At 43.9% G+C, this 23,861-nt stretch overlaps 1 protein-coding gene across 12 annotated transcripts in view; it reads right to left on the minus strand.

The window, feature by feature from the left end:
- The window catches only part of fray (oxidative stress responsive kinase frayed), a 247,480-nt gene that overhangs the window by 4,344 nt on the left and 219,275 nt on the right, over positions 1–23,861 (minus strand). For 8 of the 12 annotated variants that reach the window (XM_075682294.1, XM_075682298.1, XM_075682292.1 and 5 more), the window contains exons 7-16: positions 22,307–22,416; positions 16,985–17,086; positions 15,988–16,121; positions 14,507–14,555; positions 13,546–13,611; positions 13,288–13,332; positions 12,328–12,450; positions 11,274–11,444; positions 2,862–2,980; positions 1,675–1,727 (exon numbers count right to left, since the gene is read on the minus strand). In XM_075682294.1, coding sequence (XP_075538409.1) covers positions 1,675–1,727; positions 2,862–2,980; positions 11,274–11,444; positions 12,328–12,450; positions 13,288–13,332; positions 13,546–13,611; positions 14,507–14,555; positions 15,988–16,121; positions 16,985–17,086; positions 22,307–22,416 — 972 coding nt within the window. The remainder of the gene's footprint in view (positions 1–1,674; positions 1,728–2,861; positions 2,981–11,273; positions 11,445–12,327; positions 12,451–13,287; positions 13,333–13,545; positions 13,612–14,506; positions 14,556–15,987; positions 16,122–16,984; positions 17,087–22,306; positions 22,417–23,861) is intronic. The other 4 variants (XM_075682295.1, XM_075682301.1, XM_075682299.1 and 1 more) reach the window with 4 other exon arrangements.

Consider the following 23,861-nt stretch of genomic DNA (forward strand, 5'->3'; position numbering starts at 1 on the left):
TATTTACCTTTTATCTTGAATTTTTGGGCCAAATTGCGGATATCTCGAAATCTTGACTGAGAGTGGAACAAAATCTTTGCCATCAGAATGTTTAACAAGCTTCACACGAGGCCTTGGTTGCGCCTGCCATAAAGTGGACGCTTTCCCTGAATGCGAAGTCGGAAGCTAGCAGCATTGCAACATTGTCAAGCAACCACGTGGTGCATCACGTGACGGGAGAGACGTGCGCAAAACATGGAGGAAGGAAAAAGTTAGGAGGGAGCATTGTGCAACCTGACTGAAGCCAAACCTGTCGGCCCAACACGTAATCGCACATCAAAGTGCGTGGTTAGTTTTAGTGTTCTCGCTCCGCAGGCAGAGCCATGGCAGGGCAGCCGAACAAGTTCACAATGAATAAAAGCTACTGGCATAGCTAATGGGAACCAAATATCACAGCAAATCTAAATTCTTGCTCCGTGATCTCAATGCAAGAGTTCACGTGTCGGGCCAGCACTGAGCAAAGGGGCTGGCTTCATGGAGCATTCGCTCGCCAAGGCTGGCTGACTGACATAATGCTCTCGCCAAACTTTTCCATTCCTCCATAGCACACAGGCAGGCCCTGCAAAGTAGCATGCTTGACACAGTTCGTTTTGTTCGCTTTATGCAATGCACATGATTTACGATCAGAGGTGCGATTTCCATTTTAATTTTATTCTACGCAACGCACGCGGCAGGTATTTTCTGTTCTATATTGCGTAGAATAAAAGCGCATCTGCCACATGTGTTCCGGTACATCCTGCTCGTATAGCGCATACTCGTGTGGCACCATTCCCCTTAAGTCCGTGCCGTGTGCGTTGCGTAGTATTCCAAACTTCTCAATTTTGTTCGAACAGCTTTGCTATTTTAATGTGATACGTTAGCAGTGGTCTACGCAATATACGCAGCATGCACTTACCGGGAACGGTACCACAGAAAGCAATGTGAGCATTCCCGAGTACGCGCCATGTGAGTAGGATGTATAGGGGACAGGTGAATTAACTGACACTGAAATCGCTAGAATGGCTACAAACGGAGGGGACAGTGCAGGTGATAGCGATGACGACCAGACCTTGAGAGGCGCCAACATCAGCCGAAACAAACACGTTTCGCTTGCTGCGAAATAAACCTGCGGGAACGATCGGCTCATGCGATGTGTGAAGCAGATCGAGGATGCCTTTCTAGGTCCAAGTGCTACCGCAAAGCACACCAGCCTTGCGTAGTTCTTATGCACTGAATAAAATGGCAGTGCCACAAAACAAAGCTGGTTGATATCTACCGTCTGTCTTTATTGTTTCTCTGAGACCTTTTACGAAGAGCCAGTTTAGAAGCTCTTGGTGAAAAGCTGGTGAATAGTGGTGAAATTTTTTTGAAATAACTCGACTTTTCACTGAAATTTCCGCAACATTGCTTATATCGAAATTTTTTCCGGTTTTTACTATTTCGAGTTAACAAGGTACTACTGTACTTCAACGCATGTGCTGCCGGCTGCTCTGTTCGGAGCATGCGCTGAATGATCCCCAACCCGCGCGCCGCTTTCAACAGCTGTCTGAGACTGTCAGCAAAGTGGTGCCAAAGTGGTGCCTACAAGCACGTTAACTTCACTTTCAGCCTTCTCAAGCTTTGCTAACTATTAATATATACAGCTTCCACACTCACCTTTGTCACGCGTGAATTCAAATCTGATGTCATTAAGCTCTTTCCTTTGATTCCTACAAGAGAAATAGTTCCAGAGTTAGAAGCCAGAATACAAGCAATGAAAGTTGTCCCTTTGCTCCAAAATTGCTCTAAAACATTCCTTGCGAGTAGGCTTGCGCAAATATTAATATTTTCTAATAGTGTTCGATCAAATATTATGCTATTTGATATTTGCTTCACCTCAAATCTTCATATTCAAATTTTCGAAGTATTCAAAATGAATGAACATATGTATGTTCCTGCATAAGAGCTGCACCCCCAATTGCAACACCCCAGAATGAAAAAAAAAATCTGCGCTTATAACCTGCAGAAATAACTGGATACAACACCCATATCTTTGCGAGAACAGTCTCCATCCGTGAAAGCACGAATCGTCCGCATCATATCTGCAGCCATCTACTCTGTTCACCACCTCTTTGACAATGCTCATGGCAGAAAACTTTGCTTTAAATGCTCTAAAGGTGGTAAAGACAAACTGCATTTTTGTGAAGCAGCCTTTCAAGTCTAAATTCACATATAACGTGCACCCCGATTTTACTGTTAAATAAAAAAAATCTTTGTTTGTGCACTTGCAGAACAGAACACGTTAAGCTCATGTGTAGATGGAAAGCATCAAGTTGAATTTGCTCAACACAGCATAAACCACTGGCATCAAGCAGTCAAGGTTGCACTTCCCAGCATCACGACAACGCACGATGGGCGTGTGCAGAACACTTCCGCAGCCTCAACTACCAACAAAATTTAAGAAGATTTAAGCACAACAGGGGGCAAGAGCGTGGAAATAAATTTTCTGTGTAGCTTGGAGTTGGAAAAATGTTAGCCTTGCAGTTTTGTATCAATACATCTGAACAGCACCATTTAGAAAATAAATTGATTTCAGAGACAAAAGTATTTCTATCTTTACAAGTAAAATACTTCTTCAGATTTGTCAGCTTCTAGCTATTGTGTCAAACTTTTATGCAAACCCCACGAGTATTTGAACTCTTTGCTTTGGACCAAAATATTGATATTCACACAAGCCCACTCCACTCCTATTACTCCTGTGATGAGGAGCACGCCAAGGCCTGGCACTAACGCAGCACTAGTGACCAGTTTACAAGCAGACTATTTTTGTAGAAGAAATGGGATAGTGGTGTTCCAGTGCTTACCTTATCCTGAGGACAAGGTTGATGGTCTCCGAAGTTGAGATTGCGGCTGCAGAAGGCTGCTGAGGAGGTTGCTGTTGAGGTGCCTCACTGTGTGCTGTGGACTCTGGCACTGGTGGTGGCTGCAAGGAGGGCACGCTATTCTCACAACTGTCGCTCCATCAAGATAGCCAAAGTGATACTAAACAGCAACAGTTAAGTTTATAGATTTGCGAGGTATTCTATCAAAAGCCTATCAGAATTCGTTTGGCCGAAAACGGCTGATTACTATAGCCTTAAGTTAGGGCCAAGCATGCCTTTCTTGAACTTTCCACCGAAACCTCAGCTCTGGTACATCAATGTGACATCACCGATTTCAAAGGATTTTCACGTATTTAGGATGTTCTGAAGCAGAAAGAGTTCATGGAAAGTGATAGGCTGTTGCAGTGTAGAACTCGTTTCTTGATAAACAGTGAACTAGACCCAAGCAGACGACCCAAGCAGACGATGTCATAACCCATAATGTCAAGGGCTCGTACAGTAACTTCAGGGGTGCTACTCAGGACATCGGCGAATTCCATCATGTTGTTGAACTCGTCATCTTGTCAGCTCCGATTGGCCCAGAGGGTTGCTACGGCCTCCCTGATTGGCTTAAAATGCCACTGCCACAAAATCTTACAATTTTTTCAGAATTCGCTTATGGTCCGGAGTAGTACCACAGGTCAGTGTGAGCATTACCATTCGATTTTGCGTCTTTTCTGGCCTACCAAACCTCCCTTTGTGCTAAGAATGGCCATGTTGCCCAAATGCAGATGTGTAATTTACTAATGAGGTTCAGCTTAACATTTCTTGCTAGCGCTCTTTTAGTGCTAGCAGTCCATATTTACAGGGCCTCCTTACATTATGCCTTTTGCAGGCTATACCATAAAATGCCACATACACTAATAAGTGACTTTCTTCCAGCTCGTAATCTTTGCTTCATGTTTTATATTTGAGCACTGAAGTCCTAAAGAGACACTAAAGGAAAACACTAAGCAGAATTAGATTGAGAGGTTATTCATGTAAGACTCGTATCATTTTCTGTGTGCCAATAGTACTTTATGACTTTGCTGCATAGAAATCACTGCGCCAAAATAGATTTGTTGATGTAATCACTATGTGCCCTCTTTCTCTGTCATTCTCTGAATCAGCCAGTGCCGATGTCATATCAGACGTGCCATATCCAAAATAGGTGGTGCCACCACAATTTTCCGTTTTCATCATTTCCTTGCTTACAAAAGCCATGTTCTCACTATGAATGACGAATTCTTTATTACAGAAGCCTCATCTTTTAATCTAGCCTTACTTACTGTCCCTAAAGAGGCTTAAGAATATTTTTTTTTGCTTACGATATCAAAAACCAGTAAGTATATTTCAACAGTAGTATGTGTAAATAAATGTATAGAAATGTTATTTTGTTTTGTATTTCGCATACCCGGAATTGCCTTTTACATAATACTTGGGCTTGTATTATATGTGCAAAATTTTAAAGTACTCAGAGGACAGAGAATAAACTAACAAGTGACAAGTGGGCTAGTTGGTGCATGTAGATAGAAAATGTGGGACCACATTCTTGTGCGATCCCTTTTAGAGGCAAAACCTAGACTCCTTTCAGGGAGCTTCTGGTATAACAACCACACTAAGGCAACAGACATGCCGTCAATGCATCTCCGCAACACAAAATTAAAATATATCACAATTTTCGAATACAATCGAATACGAATACTTAGCATTGAATATCGAATCGAATATTGAACAATGATATGCACACGCATTTATTAGCAAGTTGGTTTACTCTAACATGTTGTAACATTGCAATTATGTTGCCATTGGTAAAAGGGTTAAACTAGTAAGCCGTTATACTAAAAGATTGTGTATTTGGCTCATGTTAGCTTTGGAAAATTGAGTGAGCTCTGCTAATTGTCAGTTCTCGCCAACCTGTAACTTATTATGCCACATCAATTTCCCGTAAACTCGGAGGCATTTGACCCTGTACCAGCCATCACCCATCGCATTTGCTGTCATGCAATAAGCTCAGGATTGTGGGTGGAACCTGCAAAAGAGTACGCCCCCGCTGTTCACAAACCCGTGCCCGTTGCAAGGCTGACTTGGAAAGCCAGTCTGGCTTTCCTGCACGACTTAGACGTCCAGTGGCTAAGCATGTTTTACAGGCAAAATTTCACCAGAAGCATGAAATGACTGCAAATTCAGCACAAAATCACACTTTCTTGAATTACATAGAAATGAACGCTAAGAATCATGCTTGGTCCCACACAGCCAGCAAAACATTTGATTTGTTTAGAATTTTCGTAAGCAATCGAATATTCGAAAACTTTCCAATACCTAGTTTTTGAATAGAATACAAATATTAAAAATATAATATGCAATAACATCCGAAACTTTTGAATATTCATGCACCCATAGTAAAAACACAACATTGGAAGGACATGAAGTTGACAGCAATGCTGTTGCATGTAACGGTCATGGAAGCACCCCATCTTTCCTTTTTCCTATATCAGGTCTCTAGAAAGCATGGCAACATGTGAATGTAAACGTAGCATGCATCTTGAATGCGCACTGGTCCCGACCATACAACACATGCACCTGACATGACCTTGACACTTATGGCTGGGAGCAAGAATCTCTACGGTCTGCATATTCCGTGTGCGCAGCCCTGTTTAATGACTCCCTTTAACGGCCTCACCAGGTCTGGCCATATTGAGCTGACAAGCGCAGAGCATACAATGCACACTAACGACCGTGCCTACTAAGCATTACATCGCTACGCACCGTGGAGTGACCTGAAATTTTAAACCAAACGATGTTTGCCCTGCTTCTCATGGGTGCCGCGCTCCCAACTGGAGAGGTGCAGTATATGCGCAAGTGTGCCTCCATACATGTCCGTGCTGTGATGTCGCTCATAGTGACACGCGACAGATTCATTCAAGGCAACATCTGTTATTTGTGTAACCTGTTGCTTCAATGGATGAATTAAAGTTTAGAGATATAATAAAACGAACAAACCGAATGTCCACCAAAGGTCTGCATTATGTTGGTTTTACTTCGTACCGTAGCAAGAGAGATCTACAGCTTAGACCATTTATAATGTAACCACTTATAATGCAGAAATGGCTATAATGCGGCCTTTTCTGACTCTCGATTACCCTACCATAGAATACCACGCATACGCATACCGTTTATAGTGAAGTCGCGCAATATGAAATACCAGTTATAATGCAGCTTCTGCAGGAAAATCCCGCCCACAACAGCGGCAAAGAGCGTGCTTCTCAACAAGGTGCACCAGCCGGTTGGAGGGGACAGCGAGGAGGGCGATGCGGAGGAGGAAAAGAAGAACAAGGGACAAAAAAAAAAAAAAGAACAGTTGCAGCATGATGCAGGCACGCAGGGGTTGCTAAGCAACAGAAAAGCCTTTGCTCGGCTGCTTATCAGCGGTGCGCTCCGCACTGAACGCGTGCGCATTGTCGCTCTTTGTCGCCTTTGTTTTTCAGTCTGCGTGCACCTATCGCAATGAGCATCTTCGTGAAGTGCAGATATTGGCCATTCCACCTTGACTGCCATTAGTTTAAGGTGTGTTTCGCTAATTTAGTTTGGAGCTTTTAGGCTTTATGCCCTCATGCGAGTTTCTGTCGTTCCTGCCAGTACCTACACATGTAATCTTGGTACGTATTTGCAATAGTTGCTGCGAATGATTGCCCTAGAAACCAAACAGCACTTCACACGTGCTGCTGTCAGTTCAGTCCATGTGCGCGATCGTATATGCCCAATGCCCTACGGGTACCAATGTTAAGTATCAAGGGCAAGCTTCCCGCGACAGCATGTTGTTCGGCACTGCCGCCGGCTACAGCGCACCTTGTTGGGAGTAGCCGGCCAAAATTGTGGTTTGGTGCAGAGTCAACGAAACACGTTGCAGTGGTTGCAAGGCACTTGGAAAGCACAGAAACCACTTTGACAACAAAGGTGAGGGCACAGATGGCATGGGCAACACTCGAATGGCGGCAAATTGTTTCACGGTCGCCATAATTTCGACACCGCAGATCGGTCTGAGAAATTTGAGCTAGACACTGTACAGCATCTGAAATTTCAGTCGCCGTTCTACACCAGTTCAGTGGAGTTGGTGGAGGTGCTGCAGGGAATTTCAAATAAACAAGAGGGTCTGAAATTCTTCATGTGAAGACCACGAGTTCACAGACGTTCATAAATTTAAATGGAGGCAAGCATCCAGGTCGCATGCTTCAATTCTCAGATACATGCAGCTGCTTAGTCTACATATTTTTCACGCGTTGCAGCCATTGAAAAATGTTGTTCTGGTTACAGTGCAGCACCGCTTACAGCGTGGATATTTGCGACTCGGGCGACTTATGCTATAAGTGGTCTATGCTGTACTTCCATTTCGTCTGCTTGTTTCCACGTCATTCAATCACACGTGCAGACAACGAAACTATGTCATTTTCTACCATGTTCCAGTGCACAATCATGCTCTGTGATCTGCGCTTGCGTCTGCCTCAGTGTTCGTGCAGCGCTGACTTATGCCGCTAGTCAGGTCTCTCGTGCACAGCATGCAAAAAATGTGTGTTCTGCAAAGCAAGAAAAATGCAACAGCTCGCGTGCAACACTGTCAGCGAAAGTGCGCTGCACAAATAAAAAAAAAAAGAAAGGAGATAGATCCGGTATGGAAGAACGCAGGGAAGGAATTTTGCTTGCGGAGGCTAGACGGGGCAAGTGGAGAGAGTGTCTATGTTGGCGGTGAAGCTCGCCTCCTGAAATCATAGGTTCGAGGCACTGAAATTAATGAACCAATTAATGAACTATGGCTATTAATGAACCAATTTGAAAAAATTCTAGCAGTAGGATGCTCCCTAGAGGGCACATAACTTCTAGCATGTAAGCGAAAATTTTTATGTGGCTTGGCGAGGGGGCCTTTAAAGCAAGGATCAATCTGTGTGCATTTATGACTGCAATAAGTGCAAAAGTTATATTCATGCCGTTCCATGTTTTATACAACTATTCTGTGATAAATGAACACTCACAGCAATAACAACTGTAGTGTTAACAAAACAGACACAAGAAAAGTGGCAAGACAAGGACACCACATTGGGAGAGTACCTTAATGTGGTACAGCTAATGGCCCAAAATACCCTGAAATTAATCTCCTCTCTCCGATGCATATGTATGTGCACAACGAGGAAAACACTGGAGTAATTAGTCAAACACATACAAAAAGTGAGTTAATGTGATAGTATCTTTGTCGCTGTTGGAACAAATTAGGGGCGGGGGCACTCCCTCACGTCCACTTTGGCCACGCTTCCACGCTTGGAACTTCGCACGCACCCTCGTATCAGCGCAACCAGTTTGGAAGTGTTCATTGTAACAGCACGGCGCTGTTGAAAATGTTCATTATATCTGGGTGCAGTTTCAATAGGCGGGTCAGAAAATTGTAAATGCAGTGAAATGTGGACGTTATAACTAATAAATGATTATACAGTTCAACCTCGATATAACAAAATCGGTAAAAATCTGCAATTTGGTTCGTTATACTGAAATTTCGTTCCATCAGAATTCAACCTTTTATGCAAATAAGTACAGTCACCAATAGATTTCTTTTACAAGAAAGGGGCCGCGAAATTTTCAGACTTATCGAGCAATCGATAAAGGCAAATCTGAATGAGAAAAAAAAATTTTTTGCTAGATTGGAGAGACAGCAATGAAAGATAGTTTCATGCCGTGTTGACGATATCTTCACATCAGCAGTACGAAGCTAAGCCAGCCACGCCTTTGTACCCGCTCCAATCCCACAGCTGATAAAGAGTCGCCCGCAGTGGGTGCGATGTTAGATTCAAAAGCGCCAGCAGCTACGAGCACATGCTTCAGCTGCCTCTCACTTCAACGTGTCTCCCAAAATTGAGATTACGCAACCTCCATTACTAAATGCGAAGGAACAGAGTGCAGATGCTGCAATGCCATCTCGGCAGACCCACTCTTCGCACACACGGCAGATTATGTCTAAAATAAGGCGCGCAGGCTGTGTATGCGCTCAGCTGTGTTGACAACCATGCACAGCCACAGTCGCGCCAAGAAAGCGGACGCACACCAAACCCCCCCCCCCCCTTCCCCGCCCCCTCACTTCCTTCGCGTGCGCAACATCGGGTTATTACAAGCTCCATCTCCTTCGTCTCTTGCTCGCATGGGAAGATGACACTCATCAGGCCACCGTCCTTGTCGGCTCACCATCACACGCTTTTACTTGCACCTAAAGCATGCAGCGCATGGAGCATGATAGAGCCTTATAGCACTTGGACTTTATGCGGAACATGACGCTGCTCCGCTTCGGCGGCATACAATTTGAGAGGTGCTTTCACAAGCAGCTGCTTTGAAGTCAACCTTTTGACCATCAGCCTCCACGGAAGTTTACATTAAGAGACAGCCTTAGTACAGTGTACGCTATACCAGTGCATACGCTAAAAAGTAGCAGGTTGTCACTGCGCATGCGCTGAACGCTAAATGAAATAGCGGGTATAGCGGGCGTACGCAACGCAAACGAGTAAGCGTTAGCGTTTTTGTGTGGTTTGCGGAGTTTGCGTGAAACATGGCGGCGGTCTCGGCTGCCCGCTTCGAATTGAATTTGGCGTTGCTTTTGTAAAATGCACTTAGTTCATAGTAAATGATTGTGTAAACGGCTTTCACTTAGTCTCAGGCCCCTTCAATGACAGAGTATTATCGATAACCTTGTGGTGTTTTTGAGATCGCTTGTCGTTTCGAACGAGTCGAAGCCTAATGAAAGAAACATTTGAGATGTCAGCGCCACCTATCGCTACAGTCGGGAAATAGCCGCAATGACGGCATATGGCCTCCGAGATCTGAAGATATCGCCGGCCAACTAAAATTGTAGAAAATGTGCGCTGCTTAGCGTACGCTATAAGTTGCGTACACTAAACTAAAACTGTCTAATTGTATCTGTATTAAGTCGCGGTGGCAGTGAAATTTTGTTACATTGAAGTCGTGTATACACACACTTCATCATATTGAGGTTCTAAAAACCTAAATTAAATGGTATATACAACCCTATAGATATGAATATACAAATACATACGAGCATACGAATGCATACAAATCTATGGACCAGAAGTTATAGAAACTTAAATGCTTCCTTATATTGACGTTTAACTGTACCTAGTCAACAAAAAATTTGAACCGGCAAGCTAGACGCATACAGAGAGACAAGAAGTGCACAGGACGTTCTGTGCACTTCTTGTCTCTCTGTATGCGTCTAGCTCGCTGGTTTAAATTCTTTGTTGACTATTTACCAACTAGCCCAGCACTTGGGACTTATTGTAACTGTACCTGGGATCGTTATAAGTGGTTTTGAAGACTGTAGTATAGTACAATCTTGTTAAGTTGAACTCCAAGGGAACTGGAAGTTTATTCAAATAAAATGGAGATCGAACTAAGGAGAGCCGCATTAAATATAGCGCCCGATCAATTAAATATTCAATGATCATTAGTCTTCCATTAGCACACGACACGTACCGGAAGAAGCCTCGGTTCTGCATAAAGTCCAAGTGCGATAAGATTAAGCCTCGTGTGCCGCTTCATGTGGGTGCACGTAGAAAACACGCAAGGGTGCGCCGAGAAGGTTGGTGGCTTGATGTGTGCCATCCTCCTGCATGCTCAGCTTTGGAGATGTGATTGAGTGCATGCTAGAAAGGGGAGCATGCTAGAAAGGGGAGCATGCTCGATGGGAGTCGGCCACTGGTAGGCAAGCGGTAACATTATCTAGTGCGCTGGGGAGCTCCTTCCTGCTCCTTTTAAGCCGGATGGGAAAGGAGGGCGCATGCCACTCTGCTTGCTTGTTTGGTCTCGGCTCCCTGCGAATATTTCTTCTGTCATTCTTACAGCACGAGACATTACGGTAGCTAGCGATGCATCGAAATTTGTCCAAGAAGCGCTCCACAGAGGCAAGAAATTTCATCCGTAATAACTGTTGTCCCGTTTTTCCGAGTTCGAATTCACGGGATTTTTTGTCTTCAAATACATAGGCCTTCGCCGGCACAAACAGAGAAGTTTGAATTATCCATCAATTCGAATTAAGAGATTTTGAACTATTGGGATTTCACTGTATCAACAAAGACAGCAAAAATAAATATCCTTCAGAAGTGAGAACAAACAAAAGAAGGCCAATGCAGATTTGCCTGTAGGTTCTCATTATATATATATATATATATATATATATATATACATACACACACACTTAAAAAAGCATGCAAACTACATTAAAGCACAGATTATGCTCTCTGTTACCAATGCAATGAGTTACACAAGCTCCCACAGAGTGTGTGGTGTGTACTCTGTGCCAGGGGGACAGAAGCAAGTGGCATGTACCGGTTGTGTGGGAATGAGATTGCTTGGTGCAGGTGCCCCCGATGTGGAGCCAGAGGAAGTTCCGGAGGTGGTCGTCTCATGGTCAGCCGGCAGGGCATTGTCGATGGCACTGTCCGACGAACTTGTCGACTGGTTGGCTTTCAGGATGGCCTCATCTCGCGCTGCCAGGTCCTGTAGCGTCAGCCGACCGAAATTTACAAAGAAACCGCATTATATCCTACATCTAGATACAACCACAATACCTTGCCAATTCAGCAAATGTCAAAACAGTCCATAAAGACATAAAAATACGGGGTTTGACATTTTGAAGAAAAATAGGACAATGAAGACGTTGTAGTAACGAGCTACGGGTCAGCTTTGGCCACTTGGTAAATGTTAGCATGTACCTAAGTGGTCCCTCCTGATGCATTGTATCCCAACAAAACTACTCGAGACCATTACTTAAAAGTAACACAAAAGGCAATTGACAAAGATCAGCTCTAGCATAGCATGTGCCCTGGGAGCACATGCTATGCCTGGCAGTCTACTAAACTAATAGATGGCATGCAGCCTTATGGAGTACAAAATCCTGACTTTAGCTAGCTTCAATTTTAGTCGAGGTATAGCCTTTCAGTATTTTTTCAATGCCAGCTCAACGGCACCAAATCAATCACTTATAGGGCATCGCCTCCTCAATACTAGTTAGTCACGGCATCGCCTCCTCAATACTAGTTAGTCACAGTTTATGGGGCATGGCTAGGGTCACATCAACTTCCTTTCATCATATGTCGTGCCAATGCGAAAGAGCGGGTATGGAGCGACAACAGAACGGATGCAAGTTGTCTGCACACTAGCAACAACATGCATAAAATGGCTGGGAATGTGGTGTCGTCACAGTGGACCACTGGCTCCCACACGTTGCAGAAACGACTGGGCAGGCATTACGTATAAAAAATACAGGAGGCCATGGTCAAGGTTTCGTCTTCAGTGTCATGGCACCGGCTGTACTTAGCTGCGACTCTCCATGGCACCGAGACTACTAGTTTCGTAATCAAAAAGCTCGCAAATCTCTTACAAGAAGACGCACCCTCTCATCAGGAGAGTCTTCGTCATCCTCTCCGTCTGACCAGACCCAGTCGCCCGTCTCTGTCCGGTGCAGCCGGCCACTGGTGCCAGGAACCCGTCTACAGTTTTTAAGCTGCAAAGTGCATTCAACAAATAAAATGTGCAAGGCGACCTGCGTGCAATGCCTGCCGTAAAAACTAAAAACCGCAAACAAAAGAAAAGAAAACCGCAGCACACTAAGCCAGCAGTGTGACAGCAGCCATCTGCCCAACTACGAAGACACATTCAATGACGATCGTCATTCCTACTTCAACTAAGTCAAGTGCTTATCCCTGCAATTCCAGACCAGGAGGCTTTCACAGTGGAAAAGTCCAAAATAACGCCAGGTGGACAAGGGAAGTACAAAGGGCACGAACTATTTCTCAGAACACTGAGAAATAGCCACCTCAATACAACACATTGATTTTCGCAATATAGCTTTCTCAGCACCAACACACACAAGTCGAGTTGAGAGTTACTACACATCCTATCTGTTTCCTCTGTCCACCTGTGTTTTGTCATTTTCCAGTGCTAACATGCACCAACTTGCCAACTTGCCGCTAAAACGCCAAATAGCATGCCTTGCGTAACATTCGGAGCTGTGCAACAATCAGCACAACATTTTTTTCCCATACACTAGGCTTGCACCATAGAAAAAAATTTTGGCAACTCTATGCCTTCTATGGTATTCAGTGCAATTCCCAATGCAACCAGGATGCTAGAACACTTTGTATATGGTTTAACATGGTAACTATGGCAGCTATGGGAGACTCCTAAGACCCAGCATCACTGTTATGTCATGCTGTTTATGAACAGTGAAGAACTAAGCAAAGAATCAATAGAATGAACGGCTTACAGACCCTTGTTTTACAACATTTTTTTCTTTATAAGAAAGAGGCCAAAGTGAGTGGATCCATACACGAGCACTAACTTTCTTACCAACCCGACCAGAACTTGGCACCCTTGGTGAAGATTGCTGTAAACACAGTCAAGTTACACTATATTAATCGCACCTATGTATAATTTTATTTCAAGATTTAAAAGCTAGCCCGCACACTACTTGTGACCAGATTATATTAATGCTATGTGAATCGAGACTGGTCGATTCACCGATATCTTGGCAGAACATTATTGTTCCGTTATTCAGATAGTAATTTGTTGGAGAAAAACCATCGAACTTCATGCTCACCTTCTGAGCTCGAACCTCTATTGTGGGAGCACATGTTAACAGTGTCTGCATCAGGTACTTTTTGTCCTGAAAGAAACAAAACAAAAGAAAGAGTGAGACAAGTATTGAGAGTGAATGCAAGCGCTACCTGCTACGAGCGTTCATCCAACGTGATAAGCAGAGAATTTTTGATACTGTTGTACAGAAGTGTACACAGAACAAGTACATCAAGCAGTGGTGGTATGTAGTGCCATCTCTTGTGCTGAAACTGACTGCAATTCAGTTATCCACAGGTGACATCCTCCTTCCATCAGTGCTTGAAAAACCAATTGCTGTTAGTGCCTAGTGCCATTGGCACTGAGTTTCTCTCATCAACCGGGTGATACGAGGCATGAAGACTGCCAGAATACGGGTAAAACGTTTTAGCGGTGCTTAAACAAGGATGGAAGAACAACTTCAGGGCAATCATTGGCCACCTTTTCAGTCACTCTTAGCCCTACGAGGCATCCATTTCACTGCTATACACATCACGCATAACATTTTTTTTCCCCTTCCATATGAAAGCAAACGCATTAGTCACTACAAAGATTCAAAGGTGCCTTTGAAAGGCTTTAAAAATGTGGAGGTAACGCATTGGCTTTGCAATCTGTACATTGTCGGGCTGAGAACACTAGTTCGGTTGTCTTGCACTTTCTTGCGGCGGGGACAGCCTAAACAACACTAAATCATAATAACAATATGCCAGTGTACTTGGCCAATGAAATGCTAATGCATATAATGGTTTTTTACCATGAAATGAAGCAATGCAATTAGACAGAGGAAGGCATCACTTCAAATTTTGCATTCTTCGCGAAAATGTCTGGGTACTGGAAGCGGAGCGCATTTGTGAAAACGACAAAAAGCTTCCAGCTTTAAGGAAGCAAACTTGCATCCTGTCTTGCTGCCAGCTGAAAATAATGTTGGCTGTTTTCCTGTCACGTACCTTTGCCTTCTTAAAGAATTGGTGCTTCAGCAACTCGGTCGCAGTAGGCCTGCAATGAGAAACAAGGAAATTGCATCCATCAATATCTACTGCTGCTTCTACTGCTGTTTATGTTGATTGTAATCTGTTGATCATTATTTTTGTCATTCTTTATTATCTACACGTTGTAATTTCGTAGTGTGTATACCTTAGAGTCATTTGGTGTTTGTAGAGTGTTTTACGAAGCGCTGCTACTGCTCCAAAATTTATTCAGGGCCTGTGAACCAGTCAAGCTGTTATGAAAAAAAAACACCTTTTTTTTTTTTCACAGTCCTTAAATAAGTATATTAACTGAATAAAAATGAAGTTTGATTTGATATGATGATGATGCATGTGTATTTTGCATTGTCACAACACACAGAACATTGCCAGCTGACTGAGATTACCTTCTTAAAATGAGAAAAGTGCAGATTGTAATGCCACAAGATAGCCTAGCCTGGAAGGTGTGCTTGTCTGCACGAACCTACAAGAGGGGAGCAAAGCTAGAACAGATGAAACTATACAATTAAAAATTTATTATAGCATGAACCGATTTACTTCAGAGAGAATGTGAAACATGAATAATAAGCAGTCTTGCAATGCGAATTTTGCATTAATAGGAACCAAAGAAATTGCCGGATTCAGAAATTCGTTTATAATTTCTGGCAACAAGTGATAGCTATCACAACAGCATGCTGCGTCAGATTGGTGTAGCTTTCCTTGTTGTGTTTGCATATCAGTGTCTCATCTGTCCTTTGATGACATTTAAATTGTTGGCATGCAACCTTTCTGCATGTACATAGCTGGCATGTAAGAATAATATGCATGTGCATATAAAGTTTTTTGCATTGAAGAAGCAGGTACAGTTGGTTTTTCCACTAAAGAGGAACACCACAGGCACAGTGCCCTTTTTGAAGAACATTACTGCATCTGCGATTAGCTGTTGTCATACATGTATCACAATACTGCCTGAAAGCAAGAGATAGCACCACTAGTGAATTCACAACTACTGAAAAGTGTGAATTATGCCTTGCTGTGACATGAAGAAACTGGTAATCACTGATCTTCTTATGTATAAATGTCATTTGCAGTTTTAACTGTCAATTATGGTGAAATTGGGTTATATCGAGGTTATTACAACAGAAAACTTCTGCTGAATTTCGCCTACTATTAGAGTTTTAAAGGAATGCATTAAAGGCGTACAGTTAACTAAAGATCCTTTGCTCACATCACTTTATAATGGTTTGTGTCATTCACACTGATTAAACATGCTGGACATATTTTTTTTTTCTACTGCTCTATGTTTTCTGTTTTCTTATACAATCATACTTATATTTGTTGTTTGCAAAGAGAACCCTTTCTTTACAAGTTAAAGCACTGTGTCATCCACTTTGTTTCTTAATCTAGCAACTGCTATGCTGTCCTATCTAATCAAACGAAAAGCCAACAGCACACACACGCACCTCTTGGTGGGATCTTTCTGCAGACACTCGCTAATCATCTTGCGTATTGACTTGCCATAGTTTTTGTACTGGTCCTTGTCCTCCCCGACTATTTCCAACGTGGGCGGGTCATTTTGGAGCGTCAGCATCAGCACCTGTATGAAAAAAAAAAAGGAAGAAAGGTGTCAGGCAAGTCTGTAATCCAATCTTGCCTTGATTTTTATTGCTATTTATTTATACGATATCTTCAACCACGAAAAGGCATTACAGGGAGAGGGTTACAAGTTGTGAAACAGTTACAATATCAGTAGAAGTTCTTAGAAAATACATTTCAGCAAAGTTCAACAACATGGGACAGGTAACAAGGGCTAAAAAACAACATTGGCCAAAACATGAGCGTCATCACTATCAGCCTATATTTAGGTCCACTGCAGGACATTTCAGCGACCTCTAATTACCCACTTCTTGCGCTAGCCAGTTCCAGTTTACGCCTGCAAATTTCCAGATTTCATCCTGCCATGCTCGACTGTGCTTTCCTTGCCACGGCACCTATTCTGTAACTCAACAGACTACCGGTTATCTGCCCTATGCATTAGATGGCCTGCCCAGCTCCATTTTTCCCAATATTTTGTGTGCACATAACAGCACCACCCCAACACACTATTTCCATGTTGTTGCAATTGCAGTAATCTCTCAATGCTAAAAAGGCTTGGCATGAAGAAAGTAAAATATTACATTTGCAAAATATCTTGTACAATACACATAACTGAAAGAAGCTTCATGCAAAGGTAATAGGTGCTCTCTGAAAGAGGTTCCTTCATTCAAATAACTTCATTGAGTGCCCTGCAATTTGGTGGTGTCAACTTTTCATTCTAGATAAAAGTGAAAAGCATGCCCGGCTTAAGAAAAACTAAAGCCAAGGCTGCTGAACAGTAAATATGTTATTTTTCAGAGATTGGCAAGGAAGTATTATTGAATGCACGATAAAATAAACAAATAAATGAATTCCTGTACTTGCCTTCATGGGAGGATACTTGTGGTAAGGTGCAGTGCCCGTTACCAACTCAATGGCTGTGATCCCGAAGCTCCAAATGTCAGCCTTGAAGTCGTACCCTGTGACCTATAGTGCCAAAAGTGCCCCAAGAAGACGGTTGCAGTCTCCAACATAATCAAAGCTTCATTACTTACAACACATGCGACAAAAGTAACAGGTCCACATCATTTTACAAATCATGGCTTTGTTGGTTTCGAGCCCATTTTGCTGTACCTTCAAACAGCAATTCTGCAACATGTTATTTTACAATGAAAGCTGTCAACACCACGTTTGGCATCAACCCTGTCAGTCAACACTAACCGTCTACAACAGAAAGCCATAGTCGCTACCTGCCCTCCCTCTCGCCTTGCAGAATGCATGCAGCATTGTTACAAGTGTCTCCAAAGAACAACACCCACATTATCTTCATCTGAAATTTAGCTCAAACCCCCTGTTCATATGTTCATAGACAACTTAGCTACACAACGGCAATGAATGGCGAGATGGGCCATTGTGCAACCAGGTTGCTCATTGTGGTGTACAAGATGTGAAACAGAATGAACAAAAAGTCAGGAAAACGCCATAACAAGAAAGGGCAACAGGAAAGAGTGCATGAACCACCGAGCCCAGCAACAAGTACAGGTTGCTCGTTCAAGTTGCTCAATTGCTTGGTTCTGGATTCCAAGACTACCTCGACTGTCGTCTAGAAGCACTTCGATTGACCAGCTGAAGGCACTTTTGTGCTTCTTGAGGATGACGGGCTTGTGCGAACGTCTGTGACTATTAAAGCAGTTTCTTTTAGACCACACGCATCAGCAAACTCACCGCTAATTTACATCTTTCCTTCCCTCCTCTCTCTCGCTGTCATCTTGTTTTCCCCTTTCCCATTCCCCTGGTGTAGGGTAGCCAACCGGACGTTATTCTGGTTAACCCCCTTGCATTCTGCTTTTCTCTTTCCTTCCTTTGATCGACTAAATAATGGAACACCATTTGGTTGAGTACACACTTCCTCTGTGTCATAGCTCCCCTTTCATGTGTTCTGGTGGAGTACGTCTTCTTAGTAAGTGTAGCTCGGGGCATTTCACATGCTCCTGTATCTTGTGCGACTCAGGCGAAATGCAGGTAAACACTGTTACTGTTACTTGCTGTTACTACTGTTACTTAATGGGTTGAATTCACGATTAAATATCCACAACAATGTTTTAAATTTGGGACTCTAGGAAGCTCCAATACTCCGCACGATTAGTTGTGCAAGACAGTGTACTGACTGTAACATACAGCTGCACGGTTCTCAACATTTGCACCCTCCGAGCAACGAGTGTGAAAGTGGTCGTGGCACAATTGTCAGCAGTAGTCAGCGCATTCAGACAAATGAAAATCTAAAGTTAAAGTCCTCCATTGACAGAGATGTTTACTAACAAAAAGCGTCAAAGCACACGGCCAAGCATATTGCGCTGCCTGCACCCATTGCTCGTATGTGGTTTCACTGGGAAGCGAGAAATTTTCACCTGAATAGATTCTAAAATTTATCAGCTGGACAACTGCCCATTGTATAAGCTGACTTGAGTTTGTTTTGGTCTGTACTTAATAGTACAGACCATTACATAACATCAATTTCTTGACGGGTTCTAGGTTTAACTATGGCGGCTAGGAGAGCAGGTGTGCCAACTGACCCCTCTGGATTGTAGTTTACCACTTCTCTGCATCACGACGCAAAAGTGGCCCTGCGCTCAGTACAACGGTGCTCTGCGGCGCATGTCATCTGGTACCGTATTTATTCGCGTATAACCCGCACCAAAATGTGAAAAAACGCGTTTAAAAAGTGGGGGTGCGGGTTATCTGCGAATTTTTTCCTTGGGAGGGGGGGGGTCGGCTTCACCGCAATGTGCGGCGGCCTCCCCGTGTAGTCCGCCATCCCCATCGTCATCGACGCTTGTCAAGCCGATGAAGGGCCAACGAAAGGCCAGCATTGTTGAGCCTCGCGTTAGGCGCTGTTTAGTGTACTTACCCCAGTTTGCACTGTTTGCCTGCTTTGTTTTGGCATCATGAGTGCGACTCGACGGCAGTGTTTCACAGCGAAAGAGAAGCTAAAGATTATAGCCGCTGCCGAAGAAATCGGCAACAGAGCTGCTGCAAGACAGCATGACGTCGACGAGTCGTGCATTCGCGACTGGAGGAAGAAAAAAAGAGTCTCGAAGCAACGAACCGGAACAGGCGAGCGTTTCGGGGTCCGAAGACTGGCGCGTACCCCCACCTCGAGACGCAGCTTGCGAAGTTCATTGAGGAGCAGAGAAGTCGTGGCCACGCTGTTTCGACTGAGATGGCGCAAATGGAAGCCCTGAAGTTGGCCCGGGAATTGAACATTCCACGTGAGTTTCGTGCAAGCCGTGGATGGCTTCAGCGCTTCATGCGAAGACATGGATTTTCTATGCGGCGGCGAACAACCATGTGCCAGCGGCTTCCTGAAGCCTACGAGGAAAAGTTGTTGAACTTTCAACGATATGTGATCGCACTTCGGAAGGAGCACAGCTATTTGCTGTCTCAGGTGGGAAATGCTGATCAAACACCTGTGTACTTTGAGATGCCGATGGACACGACCATGGAAAAAAAGGGCTCCAAATCAGTCGGCGTGCTGACCGGCGGAAATGCCAAGCTGCGCTGCACAGTCATGCTATGCGCTTTGGCTGACGGCACGAAACTGCGCCCGTATGTGATTTTCAAACGCAAGACGCTACCTAGCATTCCACTGCCCCCAGGAATCGTTGTGCGTGCGGAAGAAAATTCGTGGATGAACAGTGGCCTAGTCGGTGACTGGCTTCGAGTAATCTGGGAGCGAAGACCAGGTGCCTTGCTGGCACGCCGGTCGATGCTCGTACTAGATTCCTTCAGAGGCCACTGCACTGATGCGGTGAAGGCTCGCCTTGCCGAGACCAGCACCGACCTCGTCATAATACCTGGCGGCATGACGTCCATGCTACAGCCACTCGACGTGTGCCTGAACAAGCCGTTCAAGGCACACGTGAAGCGGCTGTATGCCCAGTGGATGGCCGACGGCATGTACGCCCTCACACCGACGGGACGCGTGCGAAGGCCTGATATTCCATTGCTGTGCCAGTGGATCGTGGATGCGTGGAAAGCGATACCGGCCGATTTGGTGCGCAAAAGCTTTAAAAAATGTGCGATCAGTAATTGTCTGGATGGTTCCGAGGACGACTACGTCTTTGAGAGTGGCGATGAAGCCTCGGATGGCAGTAGTGAGAGCGGCGACGATTAAGAATCGGATAAGCAGTGACGTGGTGGCGGTCGTTTGAATAAATGTTCTGAAAACGAAATGATCACTGAGTGTGAGTTGCATCTTTCTAGCGCTCATTTTTTTTTTTTCAGGTAAACGTGCGGGTTATACGCGAGTTCTTTTTTTTTTTTTCCGCCGAGTTCAAAGTTAGGGGTGCGGGTTATACGCAGGGGCGGGTTATACGCGGGTAAATACGGTATTTGTGGCAGATGGCGCGTAATAAATGAAGCACGCAGAGTGAGCAACTGTCATCTGTAGCCATCAGTTTGTAAGTTGTTAAAAGATTTTAAGCTTATACAACAAAAAGGCGAGCGGTATGGTTAGCGGAAGCTCGTCTACGAGCCTGAATAAGCGGAGTCTGTACCAAACAGTGGTGGTATTTCTGCCTCAAAGATCAACATGCACACTTATTTCTTCGCTCTGAATTGTGAGCCAGAGGAGCCTAAAGCAACATTGTTCTCAGTGCAGAGAAGAGCAGCAGCCGAAACCGTATGTCGGCGAAGGATGCTTTTAAGAACAGTTCCTCAAGCGAGGTTTCACCCACGTGGTCGACTAAGAGGGGTTTACCAAAGATGCAATAATATGCTACTTTCGCTCAAATCTGCACGTGATGCCCGAGAAAAGAAGAGGGAACATTATTTGCGACTGTGATCGCACAACGTGATTATGACTGCAAGCACTCGGAGAGTTCATAGCAACAAGCTGTGAATGAAGCCTGTGCAAATTGCGCTTGCGGAGCTTGTCATCACACACGTGTTGCATCATGCTCGGCCACCAGATCTGACAATGGTAGGTTCCATGGCTTCCACGTTTTTTCTCTTCCCGAAATTAGTTTGTAACATCACTCTGAATAAAGTTCGACTGGAAGTGTGAATTTCCATGCAAGGAACCGACAACTGCACCCATAACCCTGGAGGAAAGGCAAGTTTGCTTGTTGCTAAAATAGACAAAATAATTGCCCACTACAGCATCAACGGTTGCAAAGATTTTTCACTAAGCTTGAGGAAAAGTGAACAACAAGACTTAATTACACGGGATCTGCGAATTCAGCACCAAGTGCAACATCCTTGTTCCAAATGGAATTCTTACCCACAATGATAGCTCTGTGGTTATCGTTTTGTTGCTGATGATGAGGTTGTGGGTCCGTTTACCTGCCGTGGGGGCCACATTATTACGGGTAAGAATGCAAAATGCTCGTATACTCAGGTTTAGGCCCACATGAAAGACTCTCAGGTGGTCAAAAAGTAATTCAGTGTCCCACTGCGGTGCCTCTCACAGCCCATATGTTAATTGCTTCTGGACATTGAGCCTCATAAATTAAGATTCATACTTGGCTGCACCAAATCTAAAACAAATACCATACGTTCACAGCCAAAAACTCCAAAATAACTCCGCACTTGTACAAAACTGCTAGAATTGCAGTGTGCAGTTCGTACATAGAAGCTAGAAAATTGATTCCAGCACTGTTTTTTTCTGACGATAGCAAAATTCTCCATGCAGCTCTGCTTGCACTTCTCAATATGGTACCTGAAGCGTTCATCATGGCTGAAATCAGTGGCAACGATATCCTCAAACACGCCTCTTGTCTGTACCAAACTATTCCCTACAGACAGATGACAATGTGCACAGGAGCACCGTTATACTGACGGCAGTGTCATTTTTGCGTCATGATGCGGAGAAGTGGTAACTATGCTTGGTTGGCACACCTGCTGCTCTAGCCACCGCAGTTTAACCATGCACCCACCACAATCACGAAAAAAAAAAAAAAAACTTGAAGAAGAAGGCGGCACAAAAAAACCTAACCATGTCACAACCTGTGTCATGCATTTTGCATTACAACAGCACATATTGCAGGAAAGTGATACAACAGCGTCTCAGAGCCCCTCTTCCGTCAGCCTGTGTAAGATGCTACTGCGCGGGCACTGTCAGTACCAATGTTGTCGCACCAATTAAGCGGCACTAATCAGATGAGTGAACACCAGGTGGTTAAGAAGGTGGCAAATCCTCTTTCTTACCTGCTCCATGACTTCGGGTGCCATCCAGCAGGGTGTGCCGACAAACGTGTGCCTGGACTTTTGCCTCGATAGGTCGCCACCAGTTGCAAGCCATGAGCTCACCCCAAAGTCTGAAAAAGGTCAGTCAAGGCCAGGGTTACCACAACAAGTTGCACATTAAACAAAACAAAAAAAGAAAGAAAAACAGACAAACACAAACTACTATAGTAAAGGTTTAAAAACTTGAAGTATGCACGAACATGCTGCCAAAATATTTATACAATAGCTTTGAAGTCAGGCTTGACCAGTGTTTAATAGACTGGAATCCTGATTCAGCAGGTGCTGATAACGTCTGTTCCATATATATCAGGAGTTCCATTTACTGTGAAAACAAGTCAAAGCTTACGTACTTCAACACATTGCTTATGGAACTGAGGAATGATACACCCAGCTTGGCAGTGAGGTCACCCTTTCCATTCCATTAGCGGTAAAGTCAATAGCTTCGTTAATCTGCTGGTTAAAGAAGTTGGTTTCCATCAAAGAAAGATCATTCACATGAACAGTCAAGACCCAAACCAGCCAGCTTCAAGTGTGTTGTTCTGTTTAGGCAGCAGACATTTAGGCAATGTCCCTTTAGTAAGATCCCACTGAAAATTCCAAGTTGCCCGATTCATACAGAAGAATAAGGCTAGTAGTGACCTCAGATCCCACCGCAGTTGCATGCATTTCAATGAGGAAAATAATTTCATAGTTTGAATGCATGGAAACACATGACAGTTCACCTCAACAATATCCCCATTCATGCATACTGCTTTCTACAGACGTCCGACACACATATGCAAATTTCAAAACACACGTTGCACTTGTGAAGTCTCTGCCACACTCAGAACCTTGCCCTTTCCCCACACGTGCTGCAATGCTGCAATGGGCCAGAAATTGTACCTCGCCTTATTATGGTTGCACGAGCATGATACGACAGTGGTCAGCTCTGTTGTTACTTTTCAATTTGTTGGCACTGTTATTTTTCAAATCGCAATTACAAAAACACAACAATGGAAGCCAAAAAATATTAAAATTCAGTGAAAGATACTTAAAAATTGTATGATCATTCAATATGTTTTCGGCTTATTAAAGATTCACAGACTCCGCTCTATGTAGTCGCAGCAACAATGGTCTGCGCTGCAGACAAGAAATGCTTATGAAGGTTAATAATGCAACATTCATGTAACAGCTCAGTTGCCATTTCACATCGTTTCTATTAGTTTATGTCACTGCCCTGGAGGCAGGTCTACATAACAAATAAGGGCCATAGAAAATTTACTCAGTGACTGCCTCTTGCGAATTTGGCTTTGCGCTAAACAGAAAAAAAAAATAATAAAAATATCTGTGTAAATACGACGCTTATAAATGAGTACTTAAAATAACACAATTTATGATGTAACCATTAAAAGTTGGCAGGTATGAACTTGATTACCAATAAATGTAATTCTGAACAGATGTACAACCGTACCATCCTTGAAGGTATTGATGCATTGCACCTTGTACATTTTGTAGCACAAGCCTACAGTGCCTCCAA

The sequence above is a fragment of the Dermacentor variabilis genome, chromosome 2 (genome assembly GCF_050947875.1).
Source record: "Dermacentor variabilis isolate Ectoservices chromosome 2, ASM5094787v1, whole genome shotgun sequence".
In the NCBI taxonomy this organism is placed as follows: domain Eukaryota; kingdom Metazoa; phylum Arthropoda; class Arachnida; order Ixodida; family Ixodidae; genus Dermacentor; species Dermacentor variabilis.